Source organism: Geotrypetes seraphini, chromosome 5, assembly GCF_902459505.1.
Source record: "Geotrypetes seraphini chromosome 5, aGeoSer1.1, whole genome shotgun sequence".
In the NCBI taxonomy this organism is placed as follows: domain Eukaryota; kingdom Metazoa; phylum Chordata; class Amphibia; order Gymnophiona; family Dermophiidae; genus Geotrypetes; species Geotrypetes seraphini.
The window spans coordinates 193,442,511-193,469,679 of NC_047088.1; the positions used below are offsets into that span (position 1 = coordinate 193,442,511).

Sequence of the window (27,169 nt, forward strand, 5' to 3'; positions counted from 1 at the left end):
CGATCTGGTAGTATATCTGATCCAACTCCACTTCAACTGTGGTGAGGCTGTCTTCTATTTCTCCACTAAACACTTTCACTGCTTCTGGTATTTTTGCGGTATCCTCCTCCGTAAAGACGGACGCAAAGAAGGAATTTAGTTTATCTGCAATTTGTTTATCCTCTTTGATGTACCCTTTTCTTCCCTGGTGGTCCAGGGGTCCCACCGCCTCTTTTGTGGGTTTTTTCCCTTTCACGTATCTAAAGAAGGGTTTGAAGTTTTTGGCCTCTTGCGCTATTTTTTCCTCATAGTCCTTTTTGGCATCCCTCACCGCCTTGTGACATTTCTTCTGATCATCTTTGTGTTTTTTCCATGCTTCGGTTGTTTTCATGTGTTTCCATTTTTTGAAAGAGTCCTTCTTTTCTTTTATGGCTTCCCTCACCTGTCTGGTAAGCCATGCCGGTTCTCCCTTACCTTTTGTTCTCCCCTCTTTGGAGATCCTCGGAATGTGGAGATTTTGTGCTTCTGTGATAGTATTTTTCAGTAGGGACCATGCCTGGTCTACCGTTTCAAGTTTGTCCACCTTTTTCTTGAGTCGTTTTTTCACCATGGCTCTCATGCGATCGTATTTGCCCTTTTTAAAGTTTAAGGTTTTGGTTAAGGTTTTGGCATATTTTCTATTCCCGATGTCAAGCTTAAAGCTGATCACATTGTGATCGCTCGTCCCCAGCGGTACCGTAACTTCCACTTCTTTTGTCGGACCCGTGAGGCCATTTAGTACCAAGTCCAGGGTGGCGTTGCCTCTTGTCGGCTCTTTTACCATTTGTTCCAGGAAGCAATCCCCTAGCGCCTCCAGGAACTTGGCCTCCTTGCCGCAGTTGGAGGTTCCTAGTTTCCAGTCTATCCTCGGGAAATTGAAGTCTCCCAATATTATTACATTGCCCGTCTTGCATTCTTGTTTGATTTCCTCTATCATTTCTGAGTCAGTTTCCTCCGCCTGTCCTGGGGGACGATAGTAAAGGCCAATTTTTGTGTCTGCACTGTTTTGGCCAAGAATCTTGATCCAGAGGGACTCTAGCTTCTCTTTCATTTCCGTCGTAGCCACTTCAACAGATTCTACTCCTTCCTGAACATATAGGGCAATACCTCCACCTTTCTGCCCTACTCGATCTCTTCTATATAGTTTGTATCCCTGTAGCACTGTGTCCAATTTGTTTTCTTCATTCCACCATGTTTCTGTTATGCAAATGATTTCCAACTTATCTTGTCTTGCTATTGTCTCTAGTTCCCCCATTTTGTTTCCTAGACTTCTAGCATTCGTATACATACATTTGAGTTCTCTTCGTGTTACCTTTTTGGACTTCCTACTCTTTACTGTCTCTACTGTTTCTTTCACGGTTTCCTTAACCGCTCCAGTGTTGTCTCCCTTGTTTGCTGTACGGTCATCCCCTCCTGTGTCTGAGTTGTCCCTTCCTGCCTTGTCTTCCTTATTTGCTGTGAGGTCGTCCCCTCCTGTGTATGAGTAGTAGCCCATGGTTTCTTCATCGGGGCATCCTGTCGTCCGTGCCATCGACTGGTGGTCGACTGTCGGCTTTCCCCTATTTGTTAGTTTAAAGCCTTCTCGATGGCCTTCTTCATGTTGCCTGCCAATACTCTTGCTCCTTCCTTGTTGAGGTGTAGTCCATCCTTTCTGTAGTACTTGCTTTTTCCCCAGAATGCCGTCCAGTTGCGCACGAAGTCAAAGCCTTCTTCTTCGCACCATCGTCTCATCCAGGCGTTAATAGCTTGCAATTCCCCTTGTCTCTTTCCATCCGCTCTTGGTACTGGGAGGATCTTGGAGAAGGCCACCTTCACCTCCCTGATCTTCAGCTGTCTTCCAAGTGAGCGGAGCTGGCCCTTCATCTCTTCCCTGTCATACTTCCGTCCGCTCATATCATTTGTTCCCACGTGGATGAGCACAGCAGTATCCTCTCCCCCTGCGCTGTCTATGATCCTGGAGATCCTGTTGGCCACATCCTTCACTCTTGCTCCAGGCAGACAGGTGACGATTCTGTCCTCTCTTCCTCCTGCGGTGTGGCTGTCCACGTGACGTATAATGGAGTCACCTATGATGATCCCCATCTTCTTTATTCGGGGGTTTCTCGGGGGTCGTAAGTCCACATCTATGGCATAAGGCCAGTCTTCTTCCTCCAGTTCTACTCTTGAAATAGTTTTCGGCTCTTCAGATGGGAGGACGTCTTCCTGTGTTCTCTCCCTTTCTCCTGGTGTGTGGATGTCTCCTACCTCATCTTCGGTTTTTTCTGTGTTTGCATGGATGTCTTCTCTCCTCTCTTTCAGGCCTTCTGTCTGGGTATCCTGGGTACAGCTTTCCAGCCCTGGGATCTCTACGTGTTAAGAACATAAGAACATAAGAACATAAGCAGTGCCTCCGCCGGGTCAGACCACAGGTCCATCTCGCCCAGCAGTCCGCTCCCGCGGCGGCCCAAAACAGGTCAAGACCTGTCTGAATCATCAGAAGGGGCTCCCTTGCCACCTTGGTTTCCCATTTAAGTCCTGCCTTCCTATCGAAGTCCTAGCCCTCCGGTCTTGCACACGCACGACCAGGTTAGTTTATACTCATTTCCTGATTTACTTCCTATACTTGTGTTATTACCCAGCTCCTCCCTCAGTATCCCACGATCCCTTTATCCCTCAGGAATCCATCCAATCCCTGTTTGAATCCTTGTACCGTATTCTGCCTGATCACTTCCTCCGGTAGTGCATTCCAAATGTCCACGACCCTCTGGGTGAAAAAAAACTTCCTTGCATTTGTTTTGAACCTGTCTCCCTTCAGTTTCTCAGAATGCCCCCTCGTATTTGCTGTCCCCTTCAGTCTGAAGAATCTGTCCCTATCCACCTTCTCTATGCCTCTCATGATCTTGAAGGTCTCTATCATATCTCCCCTGAGCCTCCTTTTCTCCAGGGAGAAGAGCCCCAGCCTATCCAGCCTCTCGGCGTATGAGCAGTGTTCCAGCCCTCTTACCAATTTTGTTGCTCTCCTTTGGACTCTCTCAAGTACCGCCATGTCCTTCTTGAGGTGCGGCGACCAATACTGAACGCAGTATTCCAGATGCGGACGCACCATCGCTCGATACAATGGCATGATGACTTCCCGTGTTCTGGTTGCTATGCCCTTCTTTATGATGCCCAGCATCCTGTTGGCTTTTTTCGAGGCTGCTGCGCACTGTGCAGATGGCTTCAGTGATGCATCCACCAGCACACCCAAGTCTCTCTCGAGTCTGCTGTCTCCCAACAATACCCCCCCTAGTTTGTAGCTGAACAACGGGTTCTTTTTCCCTATATGCATGACCTTGCATTTGTCCACGTTGAAGCGCATTTGCCATTTGTTTGCCCAGTCTTCCAGCTTATCCAGGTCCCTTTGTAAGTCCCCACACTCCTCCCTGGTCGTAACTCTGCCGCACAGTTTGGTATCGTCTGCGAATTTTATAACCTCACACTTTGTATCCTTTTCCAGGTCATTGATGAATATGTTAAAGAGTAAGGGCCCTAGCACCGATCCCTGTGGCACACCGCTCGTGACTCCCCGCCAGTCAGAATATTGACCCTTTACTCCAACCCTCTGCAGTCTTTCCGACAACCAGTGCTTGATCCATCTGTGCACATCCCCTCCCACCCCGTGGTTCCACAGCTTCTTAAGTAGCCTTTCATGTGGCACCTTGTCGAAAGCCTTTTGAAAGTCGAGGTAAATGATGTCTATGGGCTCCCCATTGTCCACCCGACGGCTTATTCCCTCAAAGAAGTACAGAAGGTTCGTTAGGCACGACCTTCCCTTACAGAATCCGTGCTGGCTTGTTCTCAGTAGGCCATTTCTCTCGATGTGCTCGCAAATGCCGTCCTTGATCATAGCTTCCACAATCTTCCCTATAATTGAAGTCAGGCTCACCGGCCTGTAGTTCCCGGGGTCACCCCTCGATCCCTTCTTGAAGGGATCGAGGTGGGCTTCCTCGATAAATCTTTCTAGTTCCATGATCCCTTCGCTGGTATCGGGCTCCCTTAGCAACTTCTCCTGCATGCAGTTTTCCTCCTTCCTGGCAAGGAGTTCTTCGAGTTCCATCACAGTTCCCTCCAGCAGCCGAACTTGCAGTTTCAGGCTGTCCAGCTCCTCGCATCGGCTGCAAATGTATGCCCTAGTCCCCGAGGGGAGGTAGTCATACATGTTGCAGCCGGTGCAGAAGACTGGAAAGCTCATCTTTTGGCTTCCGTGGGCACTCATGTCTTGTTCTCCTTCTCAATTGTTTGTGTCCTGCCCTCTTGATAGCAGTCCTCCTGTTGATTGTTGGTCTTGGTTGTGTTGGTGCTGTTGAGCTGTTTGAGAGTGTTTGTCTCGGTGTGTGCTGTGTGGCTAGGTAATAATAAACAAAAGAACAATAACCGGAATGTAACTTACGTATTTGGGCTCCCTGTTAGTCGGCCCAGCTTCCTGGCTCCTTCTGCAGGCTCCTTTGCAAAGGCGCTCTTTCGCTGCGCGCCGAACGGCTGTGCGCCGTTGACTCTCCTCCTGTTAAGGGGGAGTCCGGCGCTCTGGTGGTGACGCTGGCGGTGATGCGTTGGGGGTGGGCGGAGCTCCCTCACGCTCCCCCACGCTACCGCTCGCTGCCTGCCGCTGCCTCCTGCTTCACTCCGGCTTCTCCTCTCTCCCTCTCGCCGCTGTCTTCGCCGGGCCTGCTTCCTCCTGCACCGGCCGAAGATAGAAAGTGTAGCGCCGCGCTCTTCTCCTGTTAAGGGGGAGTCCGGCGCTCTGGTGGTGACGCTGGCGGTGACGCGTTGGGGGTGGGCGGAGCTCCCTCACGCTCCCCCATGCTACCGCTCGCTGCCTGCCGCTGCCTCCTGCTTCACTCCGGCTTCTCCTCTCTCCCTCTCGCCGCTGTCTTCGCCGGGCCTGCTTCCTCCTGCACCGGCCGAAGCTATAATTCTATTAGCTTCCAAAATAACTTACCCATTGATATTTTTTCTCTAAATGCGACTTAACTGGCTATCCAAATCATATGTTAATAGTTATAAAATGTGTGGTAACATTTGCAGTAGCGGATTCAGTAAATGGTAGACCTAGGGCTCCTTGTACAAAGGTGCGCTAGCGTTTTTAGCTCATGCACAAGATTAGCGCGGGCTAGCCAAAATATTACCGCCTGCTTAAGAGGAGGTGGTAGCGGCTAGCACGCACTAAAACCGCTAGCGCACCTTTGTAAAAGGAGTCCCTAGTATAACACCTCTTTCCCCATTAAAATACAAGAGTTCAGTAGCCCTAAACACACTGCCCCCTCCCCCATCCCCTCACACACAAAAAGAACGAGAAGGTTGATGGCCTGAGCACACCACACCTACCCCCGCAAAAAGCAACAAGTAAGGTTGTGCAGCTCCAAAATAACACATCATGCCCCCATACAAATACCAGTATCTCTTCCTAATCTTCTCGTTCCCCTTGTACACTTAGCCTGACAACTTCCCTCTTCTCTTTGCCTCTGACCCTTCACCCCATACTCTTCTTCTCTGCCCCTTCTGTCTCCTACCCTGTTTTCATCTTGACCCCCATGGCTTCTCTCCTATCACTTTACACTCTCTTTGCTCCCACACTTCTCACTATGTCCTTCTTTTCATTCCTGCCCCCCCCTTTTTTTTTTTTTACCTTCCATACCCACATCTTGTATTGTCTTCTGCCCCCCCATTCCTTCTCTCTTCCTCCCCCAAATTTCTTTCTCTGGTCAGATCAAGGTCCATCAAACCGAGCATCAAGGTCCATCAAACCCAGCAACCGGCAAGGAAGGAAGTGGGGCCATTGGATGATGGAGACAAAAAGGGAGTGGTAAAGGAGGAAAAAGAGATAGCTGACAGGTTAAATAAGTTCTTCACGTCAGTCTTCACGAGGGAGGACACATCCAATATTCCGGAACTGGAGGACATCGTAAATGGGGATCGGGCTGAAAAGCTGGTACAACTAGAGGTAAGCCAAGAGGATGTCCTCAGGCAGATAGACAGACTAAAGAGCGACAAATTGCCAGGTCCAGACGGCATTCACCCAAGGGTACTCAAGGAACTAAGGAACGAAATAGCAGAGCCACTTCGCCAAATATGTAACCTATCCTTAAGAACTGGAGAGATCCCGGAGGACTGGAAAATTGCAAATGTCACGCCCATCTTCAAGAAGGGTTCAAGGGGGGACCCGGGAAACTACAGGCCGGTGAGCTTGACCTCGGTCCCGGGAAAGATGATGGAAGCACTGATTAAGGACAGCATCTGTGAACACATAGAAAACAATGGACAGCTAAAGTCGAGTCAGCACGGCTTCTGCAAGGGTAGGTCATGCCTCACAAACTTATTGTACTTCTTTGAGGGGGTAAACAGCCAGGTGGATAAAGGGGAATCCATTGACATCATTTACCTTGACTTTCAAAAAGCCTTCAACAAGGTACCGCATGAAAGACTGCTTAAAAAGCTGTGGAAACACGGGGTGCAAGGGGAGGTCCACCGATGGATCAAAAACTGGCTGGCAGGCAGGAAACAGAGGGTTGGAGTAAAGGGCCATTACTCAGACTGGCAATGGGTCACGAGCGGAGTTCCGCAGGGGTTGGTGCTGGGACCGCTCCTGTTCAATATATTTATTAATGACCTGGAGGCGGGAACAAATTGCGAAGTTATTAAATTTGCGGATGACACCAAACTCTACCGAAGGGTTGAAACCATGGAAAACTGCGAAGATCTGCAAAGGGACCTAACGACACTAGAAGAATGGGCCAAAAAGTGGCAAATGAGCTTTAACGTAGGGAAATGCAAGGTCATGCATGTAGGGAAAAAGAACCCGATGTTCAGCTACAAAATGGGGGGATCACTGCTAGGGGTAAGTAACCTTGAAAGAGACCTGGGAGTGATGGTAGACACAACTTTGAAGGCGTCGGCACAGTGCGCCACAGCCTCAAGAAAAGCCAACAAAATGTTGGGTATCATTAAGTAGGGTATTACGACCAGGACGAAGGAGGTCATCCTGCCACTGTATCGTGCAATGGTGCGCCCGCATCTGGAATACTGTGTCCAGTACTGGTCGCCGTACCTCAAGAAGGACATGGCGGTACTTGAGGGAGTACAGAGAAGAGCAACGAAACTGATAAGGGGTATGGAAAACCTCTCATATACTGACAGACTGAAAAAGCTGGGGCTGTTCTCCCTGGAAAAGCGGAGACTTAGAGGAGACATGATAGAAACCTTCAAGATCCTGAAGGGTATAGAAAAGGTAGATAGGGACAGATTTTTCAGATTATGGGGAACCACAAGTACAAGGGGGCACTCGGAGAAATTAAAAGGGGACAGGTTTAGAACAAATGCCAGAAAGTTCTTTTTCACCCAGAGGGTGGTGGATACATGGAATGCGCTTCCGGAGGCTGTGATAGGCCGGAGCATGTTATAAGGCTTCAAAGAAGGTTTGGATAGGTTCCTAGAGGATAAAAAAATTGAGGGGTACAGATAGGAGTAGAGGTAGGTTATAGGGATAGTCTGGGACCACTGCTCAGGCAATGGGCCTGATGGGCCGCCGCGGGAGCGGACCGCTGGGCAAGATGGACCTCTGGTCTGCCTCAGTGGAGGCAACTTCTTATGTTCTTATGTTCTGTCTCTGTGACCCAGACTGGAAAATATCTAGTACCTGGTAAATCCCAAAGAGTAGATCTATCATCAGCATCATCATAAACCACATTTATAGAAATTCCATTCATGTTGTTTACATTCCAAATAATATAAGATTGAAAGAAGAAAAAGCCAGGAATTATAGGATATAGTTCATTTTCATGAATGAACAATGGCTCTCCCAAGTCTACCTGGCTAATAATTGCAGACCTTTCTTCTAGGAACTTGTCCAATCCTCTTTTGAATCTCACGTAGATTGACAACAAACGAGTTCTGTTTCTTGCTTTTCTTTTCTCTGTCCTATTAATGATTTGTAGTTCTTTTCATTGTTCTAATTACCGCTATTAGCAATATAAACTGCTTTGATTGTCCTCATTTTGAAAGTCCCAAATAAACATAAATATAGTTGGTCACCTTGACAACATCCTTTGGCAAAAGATTTCATTGCTTAATTATGCACTGTATTGAAAGAAAAAAAAAAAACCACACCAAACTTTCTATGATTTATTTTCAACCTGCTGGTGATTAGTTTCATGGAACATCTTCTGTTTTTGACAGATTAAACTACCATTCTCTATTTAACTATTCTAGTTCACTCATAATTTATTCCTTCTCAGTTGTCTTTTGTCCAAGCGGAAAAGGTACAAAAAGTTCCCTCTCCATCTACCTCCCGCATATTTTAATGGCTTCTTCTGTTTCTACTGATGTGGGCAGTGGTGAAGAAAAAAATGTTGGCTTTGGCAAAAGATAAGCAGGCTAGTGCACAACCTGAGGACAAAAAGTAGTTAGAGCTAGCCCAATTGGGGATTACCTGATCACACTCCACCGTGACGTGGATGTAGGACTTAGCAGAGCGTGTTTCTGTGAACATTAGGTCATCTAGCATGGTTCTCTGGTCATGCCATACACCTTTTATTTAAGATCATATTCTTCCAGCCAATCTTAAGAATTCTTTGATACAATTCAAATGCCTGTATTTTCTTTATGACCTCTTTAAAGTAAATCCTTACGTTTTTTTTTCACTTTTTTATGCTACATTTTTATATGCCACCAGTTAAGTAACAAAGCTGCAATTTTAAGTTGATTTCAGGGTCTTACTGATCTATATTTGAAGGTCACTTTCCAAAATTAGTGAATCACACTAAAATCTTATAAGAATAGGCTATCACACAAGTATATGATCACATGAACAGGTATTTCAGAGAGAAACCAGGGGTCTCAAGTGCTCCCAGCCAGAAGCCCGATGTGTATTACAAAGCTAGTGGCTTGTTCGGTGAGCTATCATCGGTCCCGTTTATGCTCTCTGTACCAATAGTTGTTTTTATATTTTTATGTTTTTATATATATTATTTTTTTATGCTTTTTTTATGCTATTTTCCATATTTAGCACAGCTAAAATACTAATATATTGCTCTTCCGTTTTAATAGAAATTACTTAGCTTTCATGTTCTTTGGCTGAAAGTATTAAGAAAATTGATACAAAATACTTTCAGCCAAAGAACATGAAAGCTAAGTAATTTCTATTAAAACGGAAGAGCAATATATTAGTATTTTAGCTGTGCTAAATATGGAAAATAGCATAAAAAAATAATATATATAAAAACATAAAAATATAAAAACAACTATTGGTATAGAGAGCATAAACGGGACCGATGATAGCTCACCGAACAAGCCACTAGCTTTGTAATACACATCGGGCTTCTGGCTGGGAGCACTTGAGACCCCTGGTTTCTCTCTGAAATACCTGTTCATGTGATCATATACTTGTGTGATAGCCTATTCTTATAAGACTATATTTGAAGGTGCCTAAGTTCTTTTCAAATTGCACCTAATGGTACCTATCTCTGTCTCTACCCTTAAATATGCCCATTTAGGTATTAGGCGTCATGCAGTGGGCGCCTACCTTTTATAGAATTGGGTAGGCGCCTATAGGCCAATTAAATTTTTCCCCCAATTATGAGCTTGTTAAAGCTTATTCTCCCCCCCCCACACACATTTTTACCAAACTGTACTGTGGTTTTTAGCACTGGCCTCGGTGGTAACAGCTCCAACGCTCATTCCTATGAGCGTCAGAGCTGTTACCGCAGCGTCAGAGCTGTTACCGCTGTGGCCGGCGCTAAAAAGGGGGTTAGGTAATTAATGTAGGCACCACCCTAACATAAGTATCCTTTACAGAAGCTGACCCTCAGTAACTAAAATAACCATGTTTGCTAGGGAATGGGTTAAAAGGATTACTTTCTGTGTGACCTTAATGAAAATTAATCTATGGGCTGGTGATGTCGTCAGCTTTCTATTATAATGAATGATGAAGAATTGTTGGCAGCCTGCCTGCCCCCATTCACACCACATATACTAAAGCATACTCTTTCACCATTTCGGTCACCACCTGTTACCATCTGTCATGCCGGTCAAAATGAGATCTATTAATTTAATTATTGACAAGCTGTCACAGACATGGCAGTGGGACAAAGCAGAAAATAAAATAGATCTTCGCTCACAGATTGTTAACAAAGACGTCTCGGTACTTGCTCCTCACAAAGCAAGACAATTTCTACCTCATTTATGCCTTTCGGTGATGACAGCACTTGTAGGTAATTATGATCATTGCCACTTTCTGTACTTTGCTCAGAGGTTCACTCATTTTATTTGAGTTTCTGTATCATATTACAGTGATGAAATGGACATAATGGGGTCAATTTTCAAACAGCCATTGAGCAGATAACTGGCCAATTTTAGCCAATTGTCTTCAGGTTTAGTTTTCTTTCTCATATTTGCTATACTGCCCTTTGGTTAGGGCCCTTAAAGCAATTTACAAGTATACAATCTTATATAGGGGCAGAAAAGACAATATATAGAGAAACAAAAGTAATAAAATAAAGATTAAAACCACTGATCAATATTATATAGGAAATCTGCTATTTTAAAAAAGAACCATAAGCATCATATTTACATTTTTTAAAATTTACATTCTATTTGGAGTGGTTTACATTCAGGTACTCTAAATATTTGTCCCTATCTGTCCCAGCAGACTCACAATCTAACTGGTAACTGGGGCAATGGAGGATTAAGTGAATTGCCCAGAGTCACAAGGAGCAGCATGGGCATGGGATCCCTCCTGCCCGTATTGTAGTGGAGGGTGGGGGATAGGGGGTCGCCGGGGCCAGGAGGGCTTGGGCTCCCTCCTGGCCCATTCTTGTAGGTGGGGGAGTCACCGGGGCCAGGAGAGGTTGGGCTCTCTCCTGGCCCGTTCGTGTAAGTGGGGGGGGGGGGGGGGGGCGGGGTCGCCGGGGCCAGGAGAGGTTGGGCTCTCTCCTGGCCCGTTTGTGTAGGTGGGGGGATCGCCGGGGCAAGAGGGCTTGGGCTCCCTCTTGCCCCGAAGTCGGGGGTACCGCTGGTGCCCGGGGTACCCTCCTGCCCGATCGTAATCGGGGGGGGGGGGGGGGTTAGCGATCGCGGGGTAGGAGGGCTTGGGCTCCCTCCTGGCTGACCGTAATCGGGGGGGGGGAGGTTAGCGCTCATGGGGCAGGAGGGCTTGAGCTCCCTCTTGCCCCGATGTTGTCGGGGGGGGGGGGGGGTGATGTATCGCGGCAGGAGAGATTGGGCATCTCTCCTGCCGCGATGGTTGCGGTGGGTAGGTTGCCGGGCCACTGAACTGATCGCACCAGCGGCCATCAGCTCAGCGGCCCCTTTTTCGGCACTTAAACCTGGTTTGACTTCGTCTAAGTCAAAAAGGTCTAAGTGCTGACTATGCAACCTGTCAACTGTTTTGGTTATATGTGTTGTACGCCTAGGTGTAGGTCGGCCCACCTCCCGCCCACTGCCCGCCCTTTCCCCTCCTCTAAACACACCTCTTTTCTCTCTGTGCATTTAGAGGCAGGGGAAAGACCTAAGCTGTTTTTAGATACATCTAAAAACCAGCTTTGGTTATGGGTACTTGGCCGATCAGGCTTTTTGATCGTCCAAGTAGCCATTTAGGACACTTTTTAGACGTTTAGGTTTTTTTTGATTATGAACCCCATATTTTTAAAAAACAAGTTTGTTCACAAATAGAAAATTCTTGGAAAAAGCCAAGAAATTGAATTGAACCCCCCCCCAATGGAAACCCCCTATCCCATCAGAATAAATAAGCTAAAATATATATGCTTATGAGGGGGTGCAGAAAAGTTCTCAGCCCCCAAGAAGAAAATGACCTGGATATGTTTCAATCAATGATCTGAAACAATGTCAAAATATAGAATTTCATTCCTGCAAATTGGCACTTAACAAAATAAGATAACACTCTTTTCAACTACAATGGCAAAATAATGCTCAAAATGTAGGAAGTTGGTTTGTTCGGCTGAAAACCTTTCAGCACCCCCTCGTACCCTGAAGGAGCAATGTAGACTCCGGAACAGCTGGAACAGTTATAGATTACACACTGCATTGGTACAGTAGTTTAAATATCCTGTTGCCATGGGTGGGGAGAGGAAAATTGAAACAAGAAAGCTCTTTAGGGCTTTCTCCTGCTGCTATATTATATATCAGTTGAATGGAAGGTTTTCAAAACCTGAGCAAACTGTAAAAAATTATTCCTTCCGCCAATATTCAGCGCTAACCAGTTAGTGCTTAGCAATTAAAAAGAGGCCTACTCGGGCCCTCTCCTCTTTGTTGTCGCGGTTCTTGTGGGGGGGTCGGAAGCCTAAATTGCGGTGGCAATTGTTGGTGGGCTCTTGGGGCCAGGGTGGTGTTGGGGTGCCGGATATTGCTCTTTATAATCAGGCCTGTCTTTTACGTCATATCCGGGACTGGGTCTTGGGTACGGATCTTTATACTGATGTTTCCATGGAGCGTGATTATTTTTATCCTTTTCATCTTCTTTTTCTCTTGCATGCCCGGTTGGTGGAGTTACCAGTTTCCAGTCGCCGTAGTGTTTTGTTTCGCCCCCTTTGGGAAGTGTGGCGAAAGCTGCTCCCTTTTTGGAGGCAGGATCCTCAGGTCAGTGTATTGTTGCCTCTGACCGGTAATCGTGCCTTTCCCCCGGGGTTGTTTCCCTCTGTCTTTGGGCGCTGGCGCGCTCACGGATTTGAGTTGTTGTTTCAGGTGTTGCGAGAGGACGGAGGGCTTCTCTCCTGTGATGAGTTGTTGCGTGGTGGTCTGCCTCCCTCGGGTCTTTTCTTTGCTCATTGCCAACTGCGACATTATATTCAGTCTCTTCCTCGGGATTCTCTTTCTTTGGAGTTTGGGATCAGTTTTCGTGCTTTTTTGGAGGGGGAGGTGGACCCTGCCTCCCGGATCTCGGTCTCCTTATACCATAAACAGCTTGGGGCCCTGAGACCGCCGCGGGATTTTTCCTATGTGCTGCAGGCTTGGCAGAAGGATTTGGGGCAGGAGCTTGGGGTGGGTCTTTTGCCTCGGGCTCTGCGTGCTGTTCCAGCTTTGGTGCATAGTGCGGAGCTTCGAGAGTGCCATTTCCGGACCTTGCTGAGAGCGTATGCCTCCCAGAGCCGGGCCTTTCATATGGGTTGCGTTGATACCCCCTACTGTCATACCTGTCATGTGGAGGTGAACTCTTATTATCATGGTCTTTGGGGTTGTGAAAGTATTCAGAGTTTTTGGGGGGCCTTGGCTTCCTTTCTTCAGGGGCTGTTACGGGTTCCTGTTCCTGTTTCTGTATATCATATGTTGTTTGCACATTTTTCTCTGTTTTCTGTGTTTACTTCTGCTGAGAAATTGTTTCTGAGCAAATGTTATATTTTGGGGAAGAAGTGTATATTGAACTTCTGGTTGGCGGATGTTCCTCCCTCGTTCTGGTATTGGAGGAATAAATTACATAGCCTTCTCAGCTGGGAGGCCGCTCTGGCCTCTTCCTCACGGCGAAGGAGCAGGGACTTTGTACTCATTTGGACTCCCTATTTGGACAGTTTGTCTCCTAGGGTGCGTAGTAGTGTCTTGAATAGACTGCAGTTGTATTCCAGTCCGCCTGTCTGATCGGGGGGAGGGGTGGGGTGGGGGGGTCTGGGGGAGGGGTCTGCTTCGGGAGGGGGTTGGGGGTCGGGGGTTCTTTGTAACCTGAGAGGACATCAGAGTCCAGTCCTCTTGGGCGGTGGGGAGCCCTGTTTCTTTTGATGGGGGGGGGGATTATTGCCAATGCTTTTGTCTGCTGTTTGTATTTGCTATGGATTGTTGTTTAATAAAAACAGATTGCACTTAAAAAGAGGCCTACTAATTATGTGGCCTATTACTACTAAACATAGCCAGTTTGTTGTTGAATATCCACGCCTACCTGGCTATGTTGTGTGCTAGCTGCTAGCCACTAACCGATCTAGGCTCCTAACTTTCGGCTTCATTTATAAAATTAGGGCCTTAGGGCCATATTCTATAAACAGTGCCTACATTAGGTACCCCTAGGTGCCCTAACATAGTAAACATAGTAAATGACGGCAGATAAAGACCCAATTGGTCCATCCAGTATGCCCAACTATACACTCTCTATAAATTAATGATTTAATTTAAATTGTCCTTTTTCATAGATATTTCTGGACCAGAAACCTAGAGCTTTGCTGTGCTTAGGTTCCATCTACTGGAGTCTCCATCAAAGTTTACTCCCATCTAAACCATCCCAGCCATCAAAGCCCTCCCCAGCTCATCCTCAACTGAATGGCCATATATAGGGCATAGACTGTGCAAGTCTGCCCAGTACTGGCCTTAGTTCTTCAATATATACCCATGATTTTCTGATTAGAGATCCTCTGTGTTCAACCCATGCTTTTTTGAACTCTGTCACCATTTTCCTCTCCACCACTTCCCTCGGGAGCATATTCCAGGCATCAACCACCCTCTCCATAAAGAAGAATTTCCTAACATTACTCTTGAGTCTACCACCCTTCAACCTCAAATCATGCCCTCTGGTTTTACCATTTTCCTTTCTCTGGAAAAGATTTTGTTCTATGTTAATACCTTTCAAGTATTTGAATGTCTGAATCATATTTCCCTTATCCTGCATTTCCTCTAGGACCGTGGTAGGCAAACTCATTAGTCAAAAGAGCCAAAATCATCAGTATAACGATTAAGATTTTTTTTGAGAGCCAAACCCCGTGCCCGCTTGCGCTATGACGGCTAAGTCAACCCGACTGACACCCCGCTCGCCCGCACATAGTCAAAATCGATTCGTGGCAGAGCCTAGAGAATGACACGGGGAAAAAATTTGTCTACGTCCCTGCCCCATCCCTGTGAGCTCGGTCCCCATCCCTGCAAACCACCTGATCTCATCCACACAAGCCTCGAATAGTTTTATACTGAACTTATTATATTAAAGTATAAAAAGAAACAATATTCTGTACAATTGTCAATTTACAAATCAACGTCTTCTCCCCACTCTCTCTTCTCCATTTCCCTTCAGCGTCCTCAGCCCACTCTCTCTCCACTTCCCTTCAGCGCACGCACATAAAAACAAGCAAGCAATTTTATATCATTTTCATTCTATTCATTCATAGAAATTAAAGTCTAAATAATGCCAGTCACATAACAAAACATGATTTTACAAAAATAATTCCCTGCACAGTCAAGCCTGCTAGGATTACTAGATGTCTTTCAGCAGCTCCCCTCCCTCCCTCCCCCTTACCTTAGTGGCCAAGTCAAAATGATCTATCAACAATAAATTTTTTTAAAATACAAAGCACACTGTATGCAGAGAAAATGTTAATTATCATTTATATTCTGCGGGTTTTCAAAGAATAATAATAATAATAGTTTATTTTTGTATACCGCCACACCATCAGTTCTTGGCGGTTTACACAGTAAATTACAAAGTATTTAAGATACAGAGCCAGATAACAGTGTCTTATAAAAGGAAATAACACAATTCAATAAAAGATACTAACTGACAAAGTACAACCCTAACTTATTCAAACATGTACAATATGCACAACATGCCAACATGCACAAATATGCATAATACAGATTATTTATATTAAAATAGTTAAGCTTTTGTAAATCTTATTCCATAAAAATAATAAAAATCCATTTATCAAATTGATATTGATATCTATTAAGTATTGTACTGTTTAAATAGATAAGTCTTAAAATATTTCCGAAATTGCTGATAAGTGAGGGCTGGAGTAATAAGAGCATTCAAGCATGTATTCATTACTCCTGCTTGAAATGCCAGAGTCCTATCTAAAAATTTCTTAAAACGGCAAGCTTTCGCTGAAGGAAAATATAAAGAAATCTAAAATGAGCAACAAGATAAGATGGGGGCCAACCCAAATAAGACTTTGTAGCAAATACATCCAAGGCAGATGACTTTGTGCAATGTCACCTCAGTAACAACTATACAAAAATAGACAAATATACCCCTTCCCTTTTTACTAAACCGCGATAACGGTTTTTAGCGCAGGGAGCTGTGCTGAATGCCCTGCGCTGCTCTCGATGCTCATAGGCTCCCTGCGCTAAAAACCGCTATTGCAGTTTAGTAAAAGGGGGCCATAGTGCAAAATGTAGACAGCAGATATAAATTCTCAAAACGGACACATTTTGATCACTAAATTGAAAATAAAATCATTTTTCCTACCTTTGTTTGGTAATTTCATCAATCTCTGGTTGCACTTTCTTCTTCTGACTGTGCATCCAATATTTCTTCCCTTCTTTCAGCCTCCTGTATGCTTCCTCTCCTACAGACCTCATTCCCTCCCCCAACTTTTTCTTTCTTTCAACCTGCCCCTTCTTTCTTTCTCTCTCCATGCCCCCTTTCTTTCTGTATGTCTGTCTTTCTCTCTCTCTGTGCCCCATTTCTTTCTTTCTTTCTTTGTTTCTCCATGACCCCTTTCTTTCTTTCTGTCTTTCTCTCTCTGTGCCCCCTTTCTTTCTTTCTTTCTGTCTCCCTGTCCCCCCCCTTTCTTACTCCCTGCCCTCCCCCAAGCCACCGCCATTGGGGAATATGCTGCCATCGCTGCCGGAGAATAGGCTGCCACTGCCGCAATCGGGGAACAGGCTGCCGCCGCCGTAGAGTACTGAGCTCTCCCTGCTTCCTTTCCCCGCGGGGCCGACCAACTCTCGCCACCTGACGTCAATTCTAATGTCGGAGAGGAAGGTCCGGGCCAGCCAGGCAGCGATTGACGTCAGTAGCGAGATTGGTCGGCCCCGTGAGGAAGGGAAGCAGGGAGAGCTCAGTACTCTGTGGCGACGGCGGTGGCGAGCTGCACTCAAGTGGCTAAAGAGCCACAGTTTGCCGACCACTGCTCTAGGGTATACATATTCAGAGCTTCCAGTCTCTCCTCATACGTCTTTTGATTCAAATCTACTATTTTTGTTACCTTTCTCTGGATCACTTCAAGACTTCTTATGTCCTTTGTCAGATACAGTCTCCAAAATTGAAGTGGGACTTCACCAATGACCTGTATAGGGACATCAACACCTTTTTTCTTCTACTGGTTACACCTCTCTCTATACAGCATAGCATCCTTCTAGCAACAGCCACCGCCTTGTCACACTATTTCTTTGACTTTAGATCTTTGGACACTATCACCCCAAGGTCCCTCGCCCCATCCATGCATGTCAAACTCTTACCTCCCAGCACATAGGGCACCTTCTGATTTCTAATCCCCAAATGCATTACTATGCACTTCTTTGCACTGAATTTTAGATTGCAAGATATTAGACCATTCCTCTAACTTTTGCAGATCCTTTTTCATGTTTTCCACTCCCTCCTTGGTGTCTGCTCTATTACAAATCATGGTATCATCCACAAAAAGGCAAACCTTTACATCTAACCCTTCGGCAATGCCGCTCACAAACATATTGAACAGGATCGACCCCAGCATCGATCCTTGAGGGACTCCACTACTCACCTTTCCTTCCTCCAAGTGAATTCCATTAACCACCACCCTCTGGCATCTGTCCGTCAACCAGTTTCTAATCCAGTTCACCACTTTGAGTACTAACTTCAGGGACAACTTAATGGCACCTAAGTTCTGGATTGGCAAATATTTTTTAAAATTGGTTTAACTAGCGTGGTAATTGAACATGCCGGATTTCAGCCAATCCAAAAATAAAAACATTAAACAATTTAAGAGTTTGGCGTCACCTAATGATGCCTGTCTCAAACAGTAAGCATTATTATAGGTGGAGAATAGGCGTGGTTGAGTTAGGCATAATTAGGCATCCAACATATATGCCACCAAATTAGGCAAGTGAAAGTTAGCCTAATGGAAGGACGCCTATGTTTAGGATGCCTAGCGAAATTTAAGTCCACTTAGGTGCCGCTAGGTATGCCTAGCAGTTGATTGACAACCGTGCCGAGTGGTGCCTACAATGTACAAGGAGCTGCTAAGTGCTGTTTCTACAATACGTGGAGGGGCATAATCAAAAAAAGTCTAAGTCTCCTTTTGACCTAAGGCCTTAAACGTTGAAAGTAGAAGCAGGGAAAATGTCCATTATCAAAAAAAAACATCCAAAAGGAAGTTTTTTTGATAATGGCCTGCCTCTACGTTCAGCTGTTTAAACGCCCAGACCACCACTACGTCTACATTAACACCATATAATCAACCTAAAAAAAGCCTAACTCCCAAACGCCCAAAACAAGAGCTTTTAGGCGAAGGAGGAGCCAGTCCTTCGCCTCAAAGCTGGATTCTGTAACCAGTGTCTGTCAAAAACAACACCGGTTACAGAAACCCCCCCTACAATGATCTGGGCAGGAGGGAGCCCAAGCCCTCCTGCCCCGCGGCACCCCCGAACCCCCCGACACTATCGGGGCAGGAGGGAGATCAAGCTATCCTGCCCCGGCACCCCTGAAACCCCCAACAAGATTGGGCATGAGGGAGCCCAAGCCCTGCTGCCCTCGACGCAAGGGCCCCCACGAACCCCCGGGTTGGGCCCATGTGCCTAAGGCCCCGCCCACAGGAGGGGCCTTAGCCTACTGGGCCTATTCCAGTTGGCCCATGCATCTCAGGCCCCACCTGTGGGCGGGATTTGAGCCGCCTGGGCCAATCAGGCTCTAAGGCCAGCCATTCAACGGCTTGGCACCCGTCCGTCCGACCAATGATTTTGAAGGTACGGGGAGGGGAGTCGTGGGGTCGGCAAGGGGGTTGCAGGTCAGCGGGCGTGGTGATCGGGGATTCGGCGGGGCCCTTGCATCGAGGGCAGGAAGGCTTGGGCTCCCTCCTGCCCAGATAGTGTCGGGGGGTTCAGGGTTCGCCTGGGCAGGAGGGCTTGGGCTCACTCCTGCCTCGATAGTGTCGGGAGGTTCGGGGGTGCCGGGGAAGGAGGGCTTGGGCTCCCTCCTGCCCGATCGTTGTAGGGGCGGAGGGCTGATCGCTGTAGGAGAGATGGCTCATCTCTCCTGCCGCGATGGTGATCGCCCACCCCCCTCTGAACCGCGGCACTTCGGGGTGAGGATCGCCGGCAAGGGAGATGCCCTGCCGCGATGCTCACCCCGAAATGCTGTGGTTCTGAGGGGGGTGGGCAATCACCATCACGGCAGGAGAGATGAGCCATCTCTCCTGCAGCGATAGGCAGGTTGCTGGGGCAGCTGAGTTGCAGCGATCAGCTCAGCAGCCCCTTTTTCAGCACTTATACGTGTTTTGACTTGATCTAAGTCAAAACGTATAAGTGCCGACTATGCAACCTGCCTAAAGTTTTGGTTATACCTGCTGTTCAACTAGGTCTAGGTCGGCCCACCTCCCGCCCACCGCTCACCCTTTCCCCTCCTCTAAAAACACCTCTTTTGGCTCTATGCATTTAGAGTCAGGGGAAAGGCCTAAGCTGGTTATAGATACCTCTAAAACCAGCTTTGATTATGGGTACTTGGACGATCAGGCTTTTTGATCGTCCAAGTACCCATTTAGGCCACTTTTTAGACTTTTTTTTTTGATTATGAACCCCTTAGTGTTTAACGCATGCTAATTCCTTTTATGTGCATTTAAAATGCATTAAACCATAACGCTGCTTGATGAATTTGTCGCTTAGTCTCTTGTTTTGCCTTTTGTTTTGTTACTACCACCAGCTCCCGAGTTAATTTGGACTAGGAATATGATTTTTTTTTATGTATCCTGATATGTTCTTGTATGCAATGTCATTTTTGCTTTATTTTGAGTTGATGAAAGTATAACATTTGCTATATAAAAGAAAAAAAGAAAATGGGACAATTAAGTGTCAAATTCTGCAAATAGGAGGGTTTCCCTATATAAAGACACTCATTACGGGAGGTTAAGTATAAGTGTCCCACTTGGATTTGTATGTTTTATTGTAATCCGCTTTGATTTAAAGCAGAATAGAAATTTTTGAAATAAAAATAAAGGGGGAAATTCTATAAATGGTGCTCAGAATTCAGCACAGCAAAAAAATTGACAGTGAACAGTATTCTATAATAGGTGTTCTGGGTTCGGCACCCTTTATAGAATAGCACGCCATGCTGGGATTCAGACTCAATTCTGAGCATGAGAAAACTGGATCTAAATCCCAGTGCACAAGCAGAAGCGGATCACCTAAATTTTATAACACTGCATGCATTTAAGGGAACAGCCCTGGCTCACCTGTGCCCTTCCCATGGCCACACCCCCTTTGCAGATCCTTACGGAAACACTCAGGGCTCCTTTTATTAAGCTGCGCTAGCGGTTTTAGCGCGCGCTTAGCACGCGCTGCAATGCCATGTGTGCTAGATGCTAACGCCTCCATTGAGCTGGCGTTAGTTTTTGGCGCATAGCGCGGGGTTAGCACACGCGGCAATGTAGCGCATGCTAAAAATGCTAGCGCACCTTAGTAAAAGGAGCCCTTAGGCACTATATACTATAAAGCCTTTCATTTATTAGAATGCTTTTTTCCCCCTGAAAATTTGGCACAGAAGTAGAGCCTAAAGTTCAGTATCATATAGAGAGTTCCCCCGGAATACCCACCATAGATGTGTAGACCACTAAGAGAACTAACCCAAACGTTTCCTTAGTGTAATGCTATGGCAATAGAGCTCACTGACCAAGATTATTTGTCAAAGGCAGTCTCTAAGGCATACATAGATCTAAACCTTTATGGAGCCACTTTTGATGAATAATGTCAGCAGGCTTTTATTACTTCTGTTATTCAAAATCAATTACTATAATAGCTTGGCAGTTTAGAGCAACTGCATTCACTAAAGGCTTTATACACAAAAACCTCTGCAATAATGCACAAGAGGCTGGTGAGATATGTAATCTTGCTTGGGTCTGCGTTCATTATAGCGTACTGCCACAAGTGGGGATAGAGTGAATGATCTGATAGCTTACCTGTTGTAAATACAGGCCCACTATGACTCATAAGTGAATGAAATGCAAAATTAGAGCATATTACTAGCTTTATAATTTAACCTCATGGGATTTTGTAAATTAAGAAATCAGTAATGCCCAGGGTGAAGCTGCTGTTGCTTTAATGCTGCAATTTGCAAACTGTGGTCTACTGTTCAACAAAATCCCTAGAAGTACTGGGACTCAGGAGATCTGAAGTAATCACACTCCCCTTCTTCCAATATATCTTGAGAAAAAGGGAGGTGACACATAGCAGCTCAGTGTGTCTGCTGATCCATTAGGCTTTGCCTGAGAGCAGACAATCTACTTTCACTCCACTGGCTTCCAGAAAGTCCCAAAATAAAAGAAGGTGACATGCTGCAGGTAAGTCATGGCAGATCAGAATAAGTACATGCCTAACCTCTATAATTTAGTCTAACAGACCAGACAGGCTTTGCAGGATGCCTCACCTACCATCTGCTCGGGTCTAAGAAATTCTGACTAATAAGGACTGCAAAGGATACTTAGAGTATATTACTGGCTCAGTGTTTCTCAATCTCCATCTGCTGGTAGAAGAAGATAAACCCAAATGTTTGGACTAGTATGGCGGTATAATAAGGAACATTGACCTGACAAGGATTATTGCCATTTTCAATTATGCAGAGATTGCTGTGTGACAAATTAAAATGCTTGATTTTTTTTTTTTTAGCTATTTTATCACCAATACATGGGTAGAGAGAAAAGGGTGGCCAGTACAAACACAGTTAAATACATTTTGTACACTCAAGCAAACTGAATGCATTTCATATTTACCTTTTAGCTAGATACGTCAACATCAATATAAAGGGCTTTTCCAGTTCACTAATATCAGACAATAGTTATCAGGTCCAATGTGTACAGCCAACATAAAATAAATTGCATATGATGGAAGACATAATGGCATAGGAAACAGTTGTTTTAATATGAATTAAAATATGCAGGTAGGTAGAATAGACTAATTACATGTTAGTATATTTAAAAAGATACCCCTTGCTTTTATAAAGCTACACCAGCAACTGCCATGCAGCAAAAGCCCTGAAGCCCTTTATATTTCTAAGGGCTTTGGGGTAGTTACCACATCGGCAGCCATTAGCGTGGCTTTGTAAAAGGGGGGATAGTTAGTTAATGGCTCTGATTTTTAAATAAATTATTCTGTCTTTCCTCCAGATTTATAGTAAATAATGCTTAGACCTTTCTTGATACTGCCACATGGCTACTGCATTTATGAAAACTTAGGGCTAGATTAACTAAGCCCACTGATCGTGTTTGCGATCGTGTACCGACCTGATTTTCCTCTGACCCGATTCACTAACTTCTGTGCCGATCATCCTCCGATCTGATCCGCGCATGCAAATGAGGGGAAACGGTATGCAAGGTAGGAAGGCGGCGATTCACTAACCAAAATCAGGAACACCAACTGGGTTGGCCAATCAACAAAGATGCGACTGCTGGGGCTCAGTCGCTCACGTCCTTTCCAACTGCCCTGCTCTCTGGCCCGACTCTCCTGCTCTTGCTGCCCTGATCTCTGCCGACTTCAGTAAACTGTATCTCCTGCTCTCTGCCCGGACTCTCCTGCTTGCCCTTCCCCGCAGTGCGAGCCTGTGGTTTTAAACCGTGGGTTTAAAGCGGGTTAAAACCACGGGCTCACAAAGTAAAAGTAAAAAATAAAAATAAAAAAGTTTCCAGCTCTGTAAGCATGTGCAGACTATTTACAGGCAAAGAAGATGGTCTGCCCCTGCGTCAGGATCGCTCTGTAGCGAACCATGTGGTCGGTGGGGGGCATGCCTCTGATCGCCCCCCCCCCCCATTTGCATGAGGACGCATTGAAAATCAGTCGGCCTGCCACGGATCGGTGGGTGCATGCTATTGGAATTAATGTGTGAAAAATGCTAAGGGCTTCATAGTATTTAGCAAGTGTGTTAATAGAATTAGCACATGCTAGGTTTTAGAAAAAGGGCCCCTTACAGTTGAATATTCTTCAGGGAGGTTATTTCTCTTTGGGATTTGTAGTAAAATATTTTAGTATGTTGCAGGAGTTGTTCTAAAGCCTTAATTATTTTTTTTTTGTGTGTGTGTGTGTGTTTGTTTTGCATAGGTGATGCAGATGTACCTCCCATTCTGTGGCATTGCAATATCTAATGCACAGCTTTTTGCTGCTTCCAGAAAGGAATATGACAGGAGCAGAGTAAGTAGGAACAGCTGGCAAACCATTACCTCTCTCCCCAACACTGTCACCTCTTTTCCATTTAACTGTTTATGCTCTGGTATTTTTGCCTGAAACCTGAACCCTGATTTCGGACTGGTTTTGGTGCCAAAATTTGGTTGGTGGCTAAGATGATTTCCAGAATGTTCCTCCTTTTAAGCAAGAAAACACAGAATAGGATTCAGCTATACCATATACCCCTCCACTCATACCCCCAGAAGATTTGGTATTGTATATTTATATTCTATATTGCATTGGTTTTCAAACCTGTCCTGGGGAACCCCCTAGCCAATTGGGTTTTCAGGATATCCCTAATGAATATGCATAAGTGAAATTTGCATATAATGGAGGTGGGAGGCATCCCATCCAAATCTGGCTCATGCATCTTCATTTGGGATACCCTGAAAACCTGACTGGCTGGGGGTCCTCCAGGACAGGTTTGAGAACCACTGCTATACTGTGTGTGGGAGTTTTCTGTCCAGCAGGCATTTACAAACCTATCAGAGATTGACAGTATGCAAGAATATTTTTTAAAAAATCATTTATTATAAAAGAACAAAAGCAATAAAGACTCATCTTACCTCTGTACTGACTCCCTACTTTCTGTCTCACTGTAAGAGCTTGCAATGTTTCAAATTGTTTCTTAAAAGCCCAACATTAGCAGTGTAAAATTTCTGTCATCTTCCACAGGCTTTGCTGGAGGTGGTTAATGACCTATTTGAAGAACAGACAGACTTGGAGAAAATTGTCAAGAAAATCATGCATCGAGCACAGACTTTGTTAAAGTGTGAACGGTGTTCAGTGCTGCTTTTAGAGGACATTGAATCACCTGTAAGTAGCTTTTCACATTTCTAATAAAGTTATTGGATGGATCAAATATGTCTCTTCTTTGGATGTCTTTAATGTTGGTCTTAAGAGTTTACAGAATTACTATAGAGTCTCTAGAACAGCACAGTTGAAATGTTCTGGAGTGTATGTATTCCCAAGACTTTCACATTTTATTTTATGTTGAATATGTATGCTATATCTTATGTTCTTACAAAGAAGACACCTAAATAGGTGTCTTCTTTGTTGCAGTGATTGTGCACTGTAGGGAATTTCATAGCAAGAAGCATAGATTAATTATCCAACAATGCACGTACCACTTTGGCTTATCCCCAGGGCAGGATTAATTCGTCGAGGGCCCCTAGGCACACAAGTACACTTGGCCCCCTTGCCTTGCCCCACCACATCATGCGCCCAGGCAGAAACAGGAAGCTGCGTCAGAGGGAAGCTTTGGGCAAGCAGCATCGCTTGCACAATTACAGTTCCCGTTGCCTTTCTTACCCGCGTTGCTTGCTTGTCTTACTTTCCATTGATGGTGGGGGGGGTTGCCGATCGGGGTGGGGCCCGCGTTGTCGATCGGGGGGGCCCATGTTGCCGATCGATGCTGGAGGGGCCCATTGCCGTTTGGAAAAAACAATGTTGATGCCTTCCTTCATCGGGCCCCCCTGACCATTTCGGGTCCTAGCCACGTGCCTACTTGGCCTATTGGTTAATCCTGCCCTGCTTATCCCTATATTTCAAGGCATCTGGGGTTGACTTATTCAAGTTTTGAATTTGTTTTCCTCTAGCATATAAAGTGCATCCAATTTTTCAGTGAAAACATCCCTTTATTTTCAGTCAGAAAAACACTGATACAAAACTAATACAATGTTTACAATATTAGAAATCTGTAGTAAATAAGGACTCCTTTTATCAAGCAGCATAGAGAATGACATGGGGACAGAATTTGTCCCCATCTCCGTAGTTAACTGCAGGAATCCACTCCCTTGTTATTCTTTAAAGAGAGAGGGAAGAATCAGAGTATGAATGGGCACAGCCACTGACCCTCAAGCCTTGCATCAAAGAATGCTGGTGTAGGAGGACTGAGGTTGAGATAGACACTAAAGAATGACACGGGATGGTTTCCCTCAGTTATTCGCGGGGACGGGTACAGGGGCATATTCTGTTCCCGTGTCATAGCGGTAGAGTGTTTTACCACAGGCTGGTGAGATAAAGGCTCCAACATTCTTTCAATTCCTATGAGTGTCAGGGCATTTATCTCTCTAGCCCGTGGTAAAATTCTTTGCTGTTGCTTGATAAAAGGAGCCCTAAACCCCTTTGCATACTGTAATCAATTCTTACTCTAGGTTCCACATATCCTAACTTCTGTACTGTAAGATATTATATTTCCATTATTTTATATGAACCAAACAAAAAAGGCAAGCAAGATGTCATAAAACAACCAAACGGTACATTTATTAACATAAAAAGTCCTAGTACGTTTACTTGATGGAACCACAGAATGTAAGTCCCAACTAGGACCCCAGTTTCGGCTATTAGGAATGCCTTCTTCAGGGAACTAAAACAAGTAAACGGGTACTGGCTCATGAATTAACGTAATCAAAATAAGCAGCTGAGCTAAGCATGCTAAACACAGCCACAGCACCTCGCTGTGAATACAAGCCAGGGACAAGTACAGTGAGAGTCACCACTCGAAGAAACGCTATGAACTTGAGGAATGCCTGAGATAAGTACTATGAAATTGCTGATTTGAGCACCTATTTAGTTTGGTGGATTTCAATTTTGTATTGTCAATTATTGGTCACAGAAACACTTATTAGTGGGTTAGAAACATAGAAACATAGAAACATAGAAAACATAGAAACATAGAAAATGACGGCAGAAAAGGGCTATAGCCCACCAAGTCTGCCCATTGCAATTAGCCTCCCCCCAGAGTTCATTCCCTTAGAGATCCCACATGAGTATCCCATTTCTTCTTAAAATCAGTCACGCTGCTGGCCTCAATCACCTGCAGTGGGAGTCCATTCCAACTCTCCACCACTCTCTCGGTGAAAAAGTACTTCCTGGAGTCGCTATGAAATTTCCCTCCTCTGATTTTCAGCGGATGCCCTCTGGTTGTTGAGGGTCCCATGAGACAGAAGATTTTATCTTCTGACTCGATACGTCCCGTGATGTATTTGTACGTTTCAATCATGTCTCCCCGTTCTCTTCTTTCTTCAAGTGAGTACAGCCACAATTTTTTTAGTCTTTCTTCATACGTGAGATCCTTGAGCCCCAGGACCATCCTGGTCGCCATTCGCTGGACTGACTCGATCCTCAGTATGTCCTTACGGTAGTGTGGTCTCCAGAACTGAACACAGTACTCCAAGTGAGGCCTCACCATGGATCTGTACAGCGGCATCATGACTTCAGGTCTCCTGCTGACAAATCCTCTACGGATACAACCTATCATCTGTCTTGCCCTGGAGGAAGCCTTCTCCACTTGATTGGCAGCTTTCATGTCCTCACTAATAATCACCCCTAGATCGCGTTCTGCCTTGGTCTCAACTAAGGTCTCACCATTCAGTACATAATTTTTGTGCGGATTTTTCTTTCCCAGGTGCATCACCTTGCATTTTTTAGCATTGAAGCTTAGCTGCCAAGTAGTTGACCATCTTTCCAGCAGTCGTAGATCGTGTGTCATATTATCAGGTAATAAGCTTTTGCCTATTATGTTGCAAAGTTTGGCGTCGTCAGCGAATAGTGCTACCTTTCCTTTAAGTCCTTGTGTCATATCTCTTATGAATAAATTGAATAGAATTGGGCCCAGAACCGAGCCCTGCGGCACCCCACTGGTCACTCTTGACGCCTTGGATGGGGTACCGTTCACCACCACCCTCTGAAGTCTATCGTTTAGCCAATCTCCAACCCATGCAGTTAGAGTGCTTCCTAATCCTATCGATTTCAATTTGTTCAATAGCCTTCTGTGTGGGACGCTATCAAATGCTTTACTGAAGTCCAAATATACCACGTCCAGTGACTCTCCTGCATCCAGTTGTCTAGTAACCCAGTCGAAAAAGCTAATCAGATTAGATTGGCAGGATCTACCCTGGGTGAACCCGTGCTGGTGGGGGTCTCGTAAGTTTTCTTCGTCCAGGATTATGTCAAGGTTCCGTTTGATGAGTGTTTCCATGAGTTTACACACTATAGACGTGAGACTCACCGGTCTGTAGTTTGCCATCTCTGT

General features: G+C 45.4%; 1 protein-coding gene across 1 annotated transcript in view; it reads left to right on the forward strand.

The window, feature by feature from the left end:
- Positions 1-27,169, forward strand: part of PDE11A (phosphodiesterase 11A) — a 568,355-nt gene that overhangs the window by 216,469 nt on the left and 324,717 nt on the right. The window contains exons 3-4 of the mRNA XM_033946286.1: positions 23,011-23,100; positions 23,809-23,949. Coding sequence (XP_033802177.1) covers positions 23,011-23,100; positions 23,809-23,949 — 231 coding nt within the window. The remainder of the gene's footprint in view (positions 1-23,010; positions 23,101-23,808; positions 23,950-27,169) is intronic.